The sequence below is a fragment of the Myodes glareolus genome, chromosome 15 (genome assembly GCF_982192425.1).
Source record: "Myodes glareolus chromosome 15, mMyoGla1.1, whole genome shotgun sequence".
Lineage (NCBI taxonomy): Eukaryota > Metazoa > Chordata > Mammalia > Rodentia > Cricetidae > Myodes > Myodes glareolus.
The window spans coordinates 54,261,479-54,274,749 of NC_142040.1; the positions used below are offsets into that span (position 1 = coordinate 54,261,479).

Sequence of the window (13,271 nt, forward strand, 5' to 3'; positions counted from 1 at the left end):
AGACTTCTAAATTACTGGGCCAGAGAGATGACTCATTGAGTAAGAGCATTTGTTGTTCTTGTAGAGGATCCCAGTTCAATTCCTAGCACTCAGGGTCTGACAACCCACAAGCAACTAGACTCCTGGCCCTGGCCCGGGGCATCTGATGCCTTCTGGACTCTCTGGGCACCCACAAAAATGCATAAATAAAAAATTAATAAAATTGATTTCTAAATTCTTTTAAGACCAAAAAAAAAAAAAAAAACACTTAACCCAGACTTACAGAACTTATTATTTAATATTTCTTCTTTCCTCACTCGTAGTCATGTGAAATACTCAGTAAATTGTTTCCTAAATGTATCGTGGTTGCTTTCTAGTTACTGCTTATAGTCAACAGATTAATTTTCCTGTATTTAAAAAAGATATACTATAAACTAGGCACAATGGATCATACTCTTGATCCCGGCTCTCAGAGACTGAGGGAAGAGGATAAACCATGGTTTTAAGGCCAGCCTGACTATAAAGTTGATAACAACTGTGAATTAAATTGAAGTTGTTACTGTTTGGTTATATGTTTGACCAGCAAATTATTATCTTCTTCACATTTTATAGATATTTCAGATAAACATGTAGCTGGCCTTTAGATCTTCACCTTTGTGACTGATTTATTAATGTAAACTGGTCTTTGTTAATGTAAAGTTAATTTCTTGTCCTAATTTAGTTTCCCATTTTCTCAAGCTTTATTAATGTAACACATTTTAACCAATTTAAAAAGACCCTACATATTTACCATCAAAGTATTCTGCTCATGGCTTCTTTTCTGTACTTTAATTGTATTTTACTGTGCTAGTTCCTGTAGCCTCTTTCTGCTTTACTCATTGTTTCTCTCTGATTACTGTTTGGAATACTTTTAATGAAAACTTTTCATTTTAGAAAGCATTTTATATTTCCTTACAACATACTAAAATTCTCCTGTTGAACATAAAGAATTGAATTCTCATAGAACTAAACCTCATTTTGGTTTTTTGGGGGATTTTTTGTTTGTTTTGTTTTTTTGTAATTGTTATATTGATATTCATATTTATTTTAAGTTCTTTCTTAAATTAGCCCAAGAATAACCTAGAATACTTGACCAACATGGTAGTTTATTGTACATTCCCATTTAAGGTGGATTTTTGTGTTCCCTTTTGTCTTTGTCTTCTTTGTGCTGGTGCGCTGTGTCCAATAATCTTTCCTTTAGATTTCATTTTGGTGAGTAAGGTTTCTATTTCCAGAAAATTGTTTCACCGAAGAGTTTATCTTAATTCTCCTTTTGTTCTTCATATTGTATTATATAAATTTGTTGAAAGTTACTCCCTGGATGAATTAAACTAGAAAAACTCTCAAATGGCTCACGTGACACTGATGCTACTTTAAGAAAGTGTCTTGCTCACCTGGTCAAACACCCATTCCTCACTGCATTTTGCCAATTCAATCCATTTTAGATGTAACCTCGGGTATGGTGAAAGACCCACCGGACGTCTTGGACAGGCAAAAATGCCTTGACGCTCTGGCTGCTCTACGCCACGCTAAGTGGTTCCAGGTTCGGAACATCATTTTACTTTTTTCTTGTAGCCTTATGAGAGAGTAGTTCAGTACATGTTTAACTATGCTTAAACATTTCAAAAGATTGCCTAAGCAACACTGTTTTAAATTAAATCTCAGAAAATAAGGTGTCATAGAAAGCTGAGTATAAAGATCTGCATTTTGCAGTTACTATTAATTTGACAATAAGCAGGCTTGGGGGATGTTTGTACTCCGGGTTTTTTTATTTTTAGTGGCTATATTTGAAGTTGTCTTCTTCAGGAAGATCACGTATTTTTGTATATATATTATATTCCATAAGGCTGCAGATTAACTTTGCTTTAAATAATGGAATATGTGTTTAAAGCTTTGTGTATAGTTCTAAGATTTTCCCCTCTTTCTCTAAGTTAATGAGTGTAGGGAATGAAAGGTGAGGAAGCAACTGCTTGGTTTAGTGACTTTGCAGACATGCAAAGGCACAGACGGGAAACCAAACAGATCTCCTTAACCTTCCAGTCCCTAGACAAACTTTTTAGCTCTTTATTTTTCCTTTTTATTTCTAATTTAGGCAGAATTTTTTTTTCAGTTTACTGTTTTGTATGAACACAGGTCAAGGTTCACAGGGGATCAAGAAATATTATTCTTGTATAATCTGTTTACTTTGACCTAAATACTAGCTTTTAAATACTAACTCTGGCGTAAAATACTGCTGTAAATGGCAGCTCATTGACCCCAACTTAAATGTAATTATTTTTACTTTTATTTTTAATCTGAGCTTCCATTGAACAGTGGTATTTTAACTTTTTTTCATCAAGGGATGTTTCTGGTATTTCTAAGATTAATTCAGTTGGTTTTTGTGTTGCCCTCAAGGCTAGAGCTAATGGCCTACAGTCCTGTGTGATTATCATACGTATTCTCCGAGACCTTTGTCAGCGAGTTCCAACTTGGTCTGACTTTCCCAGCTGGGTAAGTAGCTTATGACAGCACCATATGAAGATAAGAAAGGTCTTCTTTATTCACTCTTTGTCCTCTGACCCTGCATTTCCATTTCCATATCATATTTTTCTGTTCTAATGACAATTCCTGGGGATTTGAGAATATTTATTGTTTTAGGATTAATAATTAAGAAATTATGCTTGGGCTGGTAAGATAACTTAACTTAATGAGTAAGGGCCTTTGCCACCAAGCCTGAAAACTTGAGTTCCATCCCTATAACCCATATGGTACAAGAAGAGAACTGACTCCTAAAAATTATCCTTTGGTCTTAATATGTGTACCATGGCACATAGAGAAGTAGGGAGACACACAATCAGTCAGTGAGTGAGTGAATGGTTATTTTATTTTTTTTTTTTTTTGAAAAAGATGATTTGCAAAATTATAAAGAAAATAGAATTTATGGACTGAGTGACAGCTCAACTATGCAAGCTTGAGGGCCTAATATCAAGTCCCCAGAACTCACATAAAATATCAGGCATGACGTACACACACTTGTAACCTTAGTATTGTGCTGGCCAAGACAGGAACGTTGCTACCTACTAGCTTAGCTCCAGGTTCAGAGAGACCCTTTCTCAAGGAAATGGGGTAATGAGCTATAAGTATGAGAGCTCGTCCTAAACAAACATAAAAAGACCCAATGCCTTTGTTTAAGACTAACTGTTCTTGAATAGTAAAAATTCAGATAGAAATTTGTTCAGAAATAAAATTTAACCCATTTTTCAAAGTTAGGTTATTAAAAGTTAAATAGCCAAGGTTACGAGGGGTGGTAGTTTATGCCTTTAATCTCAGCACTCAGGAAGCAGAGGCAGGTGGATCTCTGTGAGTTTGAGGACAGCTTGTTCTACAAAGTGAGGTCAAGGACAGCTAGGGTAGTTACAGAGAAACCCTATCTTGAGAAAATAAAGGGAGGGAAATGCCAAGGTTATCTTTTATTTATTTCTAATTGTTTTATTCTTGTTTCTCTCTGTGTTTAAGAATTCCATGCTTTAGACTGGGCATTCCTTGTGACCCATGCCTTTACTCCCTGCACTCAGGAGGCAGAGGCAGGTTGATGTCTGTTGAGTTTGAGGTCCCCCTGGTCTTCAGAGCTAGTTCCAGGACAGCCAAGGCTACACAGAGTAACCCTATCTGGAAAAGCCAAACAAATAAAAGCCTGGACTTTGGACTTAAAACTTGTAGGGGTCAAATTATTTTCCTTATAAATTGTATGTAATATATATATTAGAGCTACAAATTACATACTTACTATACTGCAAAAATTCCTAGAAGGGTATGTCCTAAGTTTTAGTGATCATTTCTAATGGTAAATGGGAGAAATAATTAGGATAAAGAGCTATAGTGATGGAGGAGGCAGACATCATGCTAGAACAGTAGGTGAGAACCCCTCCATGTTGAGACAACAACCAACAAGCAGAGAGAGAGAGGGGGAAGAACAAGAACACTAACTGGACATAGGATGGGCTTTTGAAAACTCAAAGCCCACCCCCAATGACACACTTCTGTCAAAATCATACTTCCTGACCCTTCACAAAAGAGTTCTACCAAATGGGAACCAGGTATTCAAATGTAGACCATTCTCACTCAACTACCACATTCTACTCCCTGCCAACATAGACTTGTGGCCATACCACAGTACAAAATGAATTTAGTCCAATTTCAAAAGTTCCAAGATTCTTTCACAAGTCTCAACAGTTTTATAAATTTAAAGTCTCTTCTGAAGACTCGAGACTCTTAGTCTTACTTAGTTGTAACTCCCTGTAAAAGCAAAATGCAAGTTGAAATAAAATGAAATTTATGCCTTTGGGCAGCCTGTATATGGTAGTTCTGTTGAACTTTCCATATATTGGGTTTCATTGTCTAAGTTGATGAGGATCAGGTCTCTTCCTCAAGAGGGCCCCAGATCTCATTACAGATGGTTGTGAGCCAACATATGGTTGCTGGGAATTGAACTCAGAACCTTGAAAGAACAGGCCGTGCTCTTAACCACTGAGCCAAAAGCTAAGTTACATGCTTCTAATATAAGTGGCACAGAATATCAGAACCTTTCCAAAGGAGGCATAAAGAAGAAATCTGGACCAAAGCAAGACTCACTGATGCAAATTCCAAATCCTATATCTCTGTGACTGATGCTAAAGGGCTTAGGTTGCTTCTCTCTTCCAGTTTTGCTGACTGCAACAGACTTCACTCTCTTGGCATGGTTTCACTCCCTGTCTGTACTTCCTTGGTAGAAGCCCCACAGCTTTATGCAGTGCCCTCTCTGGGCCCTCATGCAGGGATTCCTCTGCCATATACCTGGCCTCAGTGATTTTCATTAGCTATGAAGGAAGAAGATTCCACAACTGTAGCCTGCTTTCTTGTCCTGCCAGCCCCCAAATCATGTCACAGAGACTCACTATTTAGAATGCTTGGCCTTAGCTTAGATTTGTTTCTAGCTAGCTTTTTTAAAACTTAAATTAATCCGTTTTTATTAATCTTTTTGCTGCTCTGAGGCTCATTTACCACATCTATGTACTGTCAGTCCTGCTTTCCTTCTTTCTTCTAGCTGACCAACTGACCCCCAGCTGGCTGCCCTTTTCTCTCTGGTAGCTCCTCTCCTCTCCCCCCACTCCCAGGTTTATCCCTCTTCTGCCCAGCCATTGGCTGTTTGATTTCTTATTAGACCAATCAAGTGCCTAGGCAGGCGAGGTGAAACAGCAACACATGTTTACATAGTTAAATTCTGTTCCACAGCACATAACCCTGTACTGTTATCCTTTATGATTCTGAAACTAGAACCATGTGGCAATGCTGCCAAATTCTTCTGCCTGCTTGGAATGGAACCTGGTCTTCTCCCTGAATTACATTTGCATAAGCTTTCTTTTGTTTTTTGGAACAGGTAATTCCGAAAGGCAGTGGTTCTCGGGGTCAAAAAAAACCTTTCACAGAGTCACATCAGATGTCCTGCCTATCAAATATTTAGATTATGATTCATAACAGTAGCAAAATTACAATTATGAAGTACCAAAAATAATTTTATAGGTTTGAAGCATTAGGAAGGTTGGGAACCACTGCCTTGAGCCATTTCTTTTTACAAATTGCAGGATTAGCTGGGTGGGGGGTGGCTCTGAGAGCCTTGCTCACTTAATTCCTTGTCTCTCTTTAAGGCTCCAACATAACATTTTCTGGTGCTCTTTAAATTGTAGACCTATATAAGAGTGGTAACTAATAACTACATGATAGAGTCAGCATTAGCCAATCTTGAAATCTTCTCTGACATTGAAATTAGTCCTAAACTCTTCAGTTTAGTCTTAGGCTGATGCTTACGGAAAGGGCAAAAACAGCCACATTCTTTGCCAAACCATCACATGAATGGTCTCTAAGCCGATGCTATTATTGCCCGGCCTCAAAGACCTCTTGAACTGGGCCTCCATAGTCCTATCCATATGACCCTCAGCACTATTGCTTTCCAGACTTCTCCTGTTAAGTTCTGCTTATAGCATTCAACTACTTTCCTAGTCTAAAGTCTTCCATATTACTCCAAAAACCGATAATTGGGCTTTTACAGAACAATAATAGCCCACTCTGTACCAACTCTGGTTTCTTTTCTGTTGCCTCGAAAAGACACCATGACCAAGACAACTGATCCAAGAGTTTACTTGGAACTCAGTCTGTACTTTCATGATTGGGAGCATGGTGGCAGATAGACGTGGTACTAGAGAAGTACTAAGGAATTCTGATCCATAAGCAAGAGGCAGAGCTAACTGGGAATGACATAAGCTTTTGAAACCTCACAGCCTACTCTCAGTGATTCACCTCTTTAACAAGGCCACAGCTCCTAACCTTTCCCAGTTTTACCATCTGGGGACCAAGTATTCAAATTATGAGTCCATGGGGCCATTCCTATTCAAACCATCACAATTCCATAATGCTTAGGATATTAGTTTGGTATAGTATCCCAGAATCTTCCTGTTTATCTGAACTTTGACTTCATTTTATTGGCTTCATGCAGTCATTGAATGTTTTTAGAATCTGAAACTTTAAATTACTTTTTCATGCTTAGATACTAAATTCAATCCAGACAGGTTTTTTTTTTTAATGTTGATTAGATTTTACTAACAGCAGGCTCGTTCACAGAAATAATAATTAAAAAGAGTTCCCATGCAAATTTTTGCCCTGCGTACACATCTCCATGTCAACATTTGTACCAGAGGGGGTACATTTGTTATTAACAAACTAATTTAATGCATAATTGCCCCATGTAAAGTCTGTACAAAACAGGCTTTTCATACTATTCTTTACATGAGTATAAGATGTCCTGCAAAGTTGTTCCCATCTATTTTTGATATATTTAGTTGACAATTGCATTTTTATTAGGTACAGTGGTTCATTTCAATACAATTATTGTGTAATGGTTTTTCGTATTGTTGACATGTTTATCACTTCAAATATTTATCAGTTTTTTTAATGCTGGAAACATTCAAAGTCTTCTAGCAGCTACTTTGAAATAAAAGTTACAACTTAGAGATGTAGTTCATGTTAAAGCACTTGTCAGGAATACACGTTTCTGGGTTTGAACCTCAGTACCTAACGCAACCTCCAAAAAGAAGTTTATGACTAATTTTTGTTAAGCATTGTCAACCCTGTTGTGCCACAGAGCATAGATTATGGCCATTAGCTGTCTTACCACCATCACCTCCACATACTTCCTGTAACACGATTAATAAAAACCTAGAGACTGATACTGGGGTTCAACCTGAAGGTCCGAAAAGCAAAACAGCCAGCCACTGGCTCTTACCTCTACGTCAGTCCAAAATGGTGATCCTGCCTCCAGGACTCTCAGAATGAGACTGTGTGAGAGCTGTCTCCTCCTGTCTTGTGTTCCTCTCTAGTGCTGGGACTAAAGGCAAGGCGTGCACCACTATCACCCAGTTTCTATGACAAACTGTGTGGCTGCTGGGATTAAAGGTGTGTGTCACCACTTCCTGGTCTGTAAGGCTGATCAGTGTAGCTGTTTACTCTCTGATCTTCAGGGAAGCTTTATTTATTAAAATACAAATGAAATATTACTACACTTGCCAGGCTTTGCTACTATTCTGTTTGTGGGATCATAGAGTATTTGTGAATGGCTTGTTTTCACATGATGTGATGACTGTTAGTTCTGTCCATGTTGTTGGAAATGATAGACTAGCATTCTTTATTGGGGCTTAATTCCACAGTCCATATGTCCCACAGTTTATTTAGTCAAATGTTGAACCTTTTTAAAATATCTCTCCTTATTCATCCTCTTGTGAGTTACTCTTTAAGGACTGCTTGTAGAAAGAAGTACAATTTGAAAGACCGTTTTAATCTACCATTTAAAATGTGCTTATTGTTAGTCATTAGATGTTGTTAAAGTGTACATATTCATGCTCTGTGCTCTAAAGGCTGGTTTTCACCAGGACTCCAGGATTAAAAATTCTCTGCTTCTATCTCCAGAAAGGTCAAAAGAGATCTTTTACTTTTAGGAAAATGTCTTGTGGCACGATCCATTCTTCCCTCAATTTAGAGGTTATTAGTGAGGTGTTCACTCACTTGCTAATCTCATCTCCAAGTTTCCCATGGAGAGTGCAGGAAGACCTGCTTGAGCATAGTCACTGTTTCTTGGGAGTCATCTCCTGCTGTCCTTTCTTGTTTGATGCAAGCTATTACATTTTTACTTGGAGGCAGTAACATGCATTGTAACTTTTTTTTATTATTTGTTTGTTTAATTTTGGGAGAGCAAAAGATCTTGAGATTTGGCTTTGTGCCCTCACCTTTAGATTGGTCTGACATTGTTTTACTTCTGGCTTTTATCTTTATTTTGTAAGATTTATCATTTTATGTGTGTGAATGTTTTGCCTACATATGTGTGTATCATATGTGTGCCCTGGTGTCTGAGAAGGTCAAAGTAGGGTTTCAGAGCTCCTGGACTGGAGTTAGACAGTTGTGAGCCACCATGTGGGTACTAGGAATCAAACCTGGGTCTTCTGCAAAAGCAACAAGTACTCTTAACCACTGAGCCATTTCTCAGTCCTTGTCTTTCTGACTTTTTATTATATAACTGAGCATAAGTTTTTCAGCTTCTGAACCATTTTAGGGTTTTGTTGTAGTTTCAAGCTAATTTGGTTTCATAGAATTGTTTTTGGACCTCCTATTTTTTTGCATTCGTGTATTTTGTTTGTGTATTTTGAGCAATGTGTGTGTGTGTGCCTCTGTGGGTCAGAGAACAGTTTGCAGTAGTCTGTTCTCTCCTTGGGCCCTGACTTTGGGGATCAAACTCAGATCATCGGGTTTGACAGTAATGTCATAGCATGCTCAGTCATTTGATAGACCCTGCAATTTCTACTTACAATTTAAATAAAAGAACAGGCACTGGAGAGATGGCTCAAGAGTTAAAAGCACTGACTGTCTTTCCAGAGGACCTTAATTCAGTTTCTAGCATCCACCTCTAGCAGTTTACAAATGTCTCTTAACTCCAGCTCCTTGGAGATCTGATGCCCTCTCTTGGCTTTAGTAGGTACCTCTATACATGTGGCAGACAACCAGCATACACATGAGTAAAAATAAATAAAAAGTAAATTTGCTTTCAAAAGCTACACCAGTTGAACCAAATGCTTTGTACTAGAAAGGAGAAGATGGCCTTCATGTGGTTCACTTTGTATGAAGTGTCAGGAGTAGGCAAATCTGTAGAATTTGAAAGTAGATTGGAGGAAAGGGCAGGGAGGAAGAGGTGTTTACTGGTAGATACGAGGTGATTAAAAAAATCTGGAATTGGACAGTGGAAATGATTGAATAACTTCATAAGTATACCAAAGGCCACTGAACTGTAAGTTTGGAAGAATGAATCAAATAAATTATACTGCTTGGGGTGGGGCAGTCAAGACAGTGTTTCTCTGTGTAGCTTTGGAACCTGTCCTGGAACTCGCTCTGTGTAGACCACTAGCCTCACACTGATCCACTTGACTCTGCCTCCCAAGTGTTGTGATTAAAGCGTGCACCACCACTGCCCAACTAACACTGCTAAATTTTTATGTACACGTCTCTAAATAACCTGTCTTCTCCCCCACCCCATTCCAGATTGGCTACTTTTAATGCCTATTCCTCTACCTTTGTCTTTCAGTCATTGGTTTAAGATTTTTGAGTCTCTTAAATGTAGAATACAGTGAAAGTATTTTTTTTTCTGGTTCCCTTATGGGTAATTAAATTCCAGTGATGCATTAAATGAAAGTTGAGATAATACCCATTGTTTGTAAAGAAAAAACAAGACCAGATGGGGCAAACTCAGGCCTGTGTAATCTCAGCATTCAAGTAAGCTTAAGTAGGAAGATGGATCTCAGGACTGCTAAGTGAGACGTGTTTCAGAATTAGGAGTAGGTCAGAAGTGAAGGTTCATACCTGTAGTCCAGTACACAGGAGACTGAGACAAAGAACTGGTGAGATCAAAGATTGCATGAGCTATATGGCGACTTCTAGGTTAGCCTTGGGGGGAAAGTAAGATTGAATTTACAGAGATTCTCCTGACTCTGCCCCTAGGGCCCAGCTAGGTTTTTTTTGTTTTGTTTTTTTTTAATTGAGGTTGCACTCTGTTGCCCAAATAATGCCACTTCAACCTTCGAACAGATGGTGCGGGAGGCTTTTATTTTGAATACTTTTTAAATATTTATTTATTTATTATGTATATAATATTCTGTCTGCATGTATGCCTGCAGGCCAGAAGAGGGCCACCCGACCTCATTACAGATGGTTGTGAGCCACCATATGGTTGCTGGGAATTGAACTCAGGACAACTGAGTTAAGCAGGCAACTGCTTCTTAACCGCTGAGCCATCTCTCCTGCCGCTATTTTGAATATTTTTATATTATTATTTTACATTTATGTGTGTGTTGGAACAACTTGGAGACGTCAGTTCTTTATACCTTTAAGGTTTCATCAGGGGTGTGTCTGTCTGTCAGGGCCCCTTGAAAAGTTCTCTACCATGAAGGTTGTATCAGGGTCATCACAAGTGCCTTTTACACATTGAGCCATCTCTTGCTCATTACCTTATCATAACTTCCCTAATCTTCAAAATCTTTAATGACCCTTGAGAATGTCAAGTGTCTATAATTCTGATGGTGTTTGAAAGTGGTCTTTATACTGTTGAATGTCTTTTATGTTTTTAATCTTAGGCTATGGAGTTGCTGGTAGAGAAAGCAATTAGTAGTGCTTCCAGTCCTCAAAGCCCTGGAGATGCCCTGAGAAGAGTATTTGAGTGCATTTCTTCAGGGATTATTCTCAAAGGTAAGTTTAGTATTCTTATTAAGTAAAATTAAGTTTATTTCTTTATTGAATAAGAGGCCCATTTTCCCAAGTAGATAATGCTAAGAATGCTTTTATTTCTTCACAAAATGATCATTATAGGCAGCCCTGGACTTCTGGATCCTTGTGAAAAGGATCCCTTTGACACTTTGGCAACAATGACTGACCAACAGCGTGAAGACATTACATCCAGTGCACAGGTAATTGAATTCTTGTTGGATTACTGTTCTTAAGGTTTAGGGTTTTTTATAAATGTTTCTTTACATGAAATAATTATATAATAGTTATTATAATATGTAATTAGTAAGTGAGTCTTAAAGAGAATATTAAAGGATGTACCTTACCTAAGGTGATAGGGCAGACTCATACAATCCCAACTCCCAGTAGACCAAGGCATACCAGGACTATACAGTGAAACCCTGTCTCTAAAAAATAAAAAAGGATTTACCTTAAACTAGATTTCACTGATAAGATTTTTAATATATGAATGAATCTGATTATTGTATAATTTTGTCTGTGTATCTTATATATACCAGGAAAAGAATTCAACATTAAACACTTCGTTATTAGGTTTTTATCAGTTTTATCAAGAAGTCTCTGGTTATGCAGGAGTGAACTATGCTTTTAGATATTATCAAAGTTTTGCCTTTCCTAGCACTGTTCCATATCGAGGATTACTATGGACTGTAGAGTCAGACTTCCCTGTATTTTATGCCAACTTTGTCATCATAATGAATTCCAGATGATTGTGAACCACCATGTGGTATTGAATTGAGCCTGGATCCCCTGCCAGAGCAAAAGTGCTTTAATCACTGACCCATCTCCACCACCACCCCTTTATGAATAGACTAAATTTATTTAAGGATTGGCGTTTTTAGCTTAATTATTTAGAGTTTTAAAATTAATTCTATATTCTAACTCTATTTGCAGTTTGCATTGAGACTCCTTGCATTCCGTCAGATACACAAAGTTCTAGGAATGGATCCATTACCACAAATGAATCAGCGTTTTAACATCCACAACAACAGGAAACGACGAAGGGATAGTGATGGAGTAGACGGATTTGAAGCTGAAGGGAAAAAAGACAAAAAGGATTATGATAACTTTTAAAAAGTTTCTGTAAATCTTCAGTGTTAAAATAGGTGCCGGTTTATTGGCTGTTTTCCATTCATAATAATGTCTACTTTAAAAAGTTTATCAAGAATATAAAGTTCCGTGGAAGAACCGTGTTTTTCTATGGCATTAAAAAACAATGTACAGTGTTAGGTATTATATGGATGGAAAGACACCGAAAAACAAATTCAACTAGGGCAAAAATAGTGGTTCCACCCCCCCCCCATATTTTGATTTTTATTTACTGGTTGCCCTTGGTCCCTGTATTTTTGTGTCTTTTATTAACTAATGCATTGTGCTATTAAATCTCTACTGTATTTAATACAGGATTTGTGCTTCAGTTGCTCCATGTATTTTGATATTTTTACTTAGAAGTTTGCTTTGACACTAGTTGTAAGTTACTTTGTGTTATAGATATCCTTTACCTCTTAATATTTTACAGCATCCTTTACCTCTTAATATTTTACAGCAGTACGTTTTTTTGTAACGTGAAGCTGCAGGATTCTTTTTCCTTTCGTTATTCTGTATGTGAAGGATTACAATATAAGAACCTATCCTGCCATTTGAGTGCTCAGAACTGGGTGTTTCTGCAGATCTTGTGGCATTTGTCTATCTAGTGTGATATATAAAGGTGTAATTAAGACAAATTCGTTAATCTAATCAAGTTTGCTGTTAGTTGTGCATTAGCAGTATAAAAGCTAATATATACTATATGGTCTTGCAACAGATTTAAAGCCTCTGCATAATTAATAATAAAATGCATGACATTTTTGTTTTTGATAGACTTTTAAAATTATAATTTTAGGTTTAACACGTAGGTCTTTGTACAGTTGACTTTTTGACATAGCAAGGCCAAAAATAACTTTCTGAGTACTTTTTCTTCTGTACAAGTGGAAAGGGCATTTTTCACATATAAGTGGGTTATTGTTTCCAAAAGAACTTTATCATTGTGCAACTAACAATAACTAGCCCTTAATTATGGTGACAGTTCCTTATTAATGTGTGTGCAATTACTCTTAACAGCTCTTACAGTGTAACACAGTTGAATGATCCCACACATCCTATCATCCTGATCATTTATAGGTCTATTAACAGTGAGATTGATAAAGTATTACTGATTTAAAAAATAAGATTATCTAATGAAAAAAAAAGAAAATTATTTGGTGTGGCCATCTTACATGCTTATGTCTCATATAAAATGCTAATCCCCCAGCAGTGGTGTAACGCGAAGTTGCATCTTACTGTTGATGTGCGTATGCTCTGGTCCACAGGTGTTGTTGTGTTGTCACAGCACTACAGTGAGATACGGAAATAAAAGCTTAAATTCA

At 37.4% G+C, this 13,271-nt stretch overlaps 1 protein-coding gene across 6 annotated transcripts in view; it reads left to right on the top strand.

The window, feature by feature from the left end:
- Positions 1 to 13,271, top strand: part of Zfr (zinc finger RNA binding protein) — a 61,772-nt gene extending 48,501 nt beyond the window's left edge. For 5 of the 6 annotated variants that reach the window (XM_085676620.2, XM_085676622.2, XM_085676625.2 and 2 more), the window contains 5 exons: positions 1,464 to 1,561; positions 2,413 to 2,508; positions 10,701 to 10,812; positions 10,933 to 11,030; positions 11,761 to 13,271. In XM_085676620.2, coding sequence (XP_085532746.2) covers positions 1,464 to 1,561; positions 2,413 to 2,508; positions 10,701 to 10,812; positions 10,933 to 11,030; positions 11,761 to 11,940 — 584 coding nt within the window. In that variant the 3' untranslated portion in view covers positions 11,941 to 13,271. Of the gene's footprint in view, positions 1 to 1,463; positions 1,562 to 2,412; positions 2,509 to 10,700; positions 10,813 to 10,932; positions 11,031 to 11,760 lie in introns of those variants that run through there. The other variant, XM_085676624.2, reaches the window with a different exon arrangement.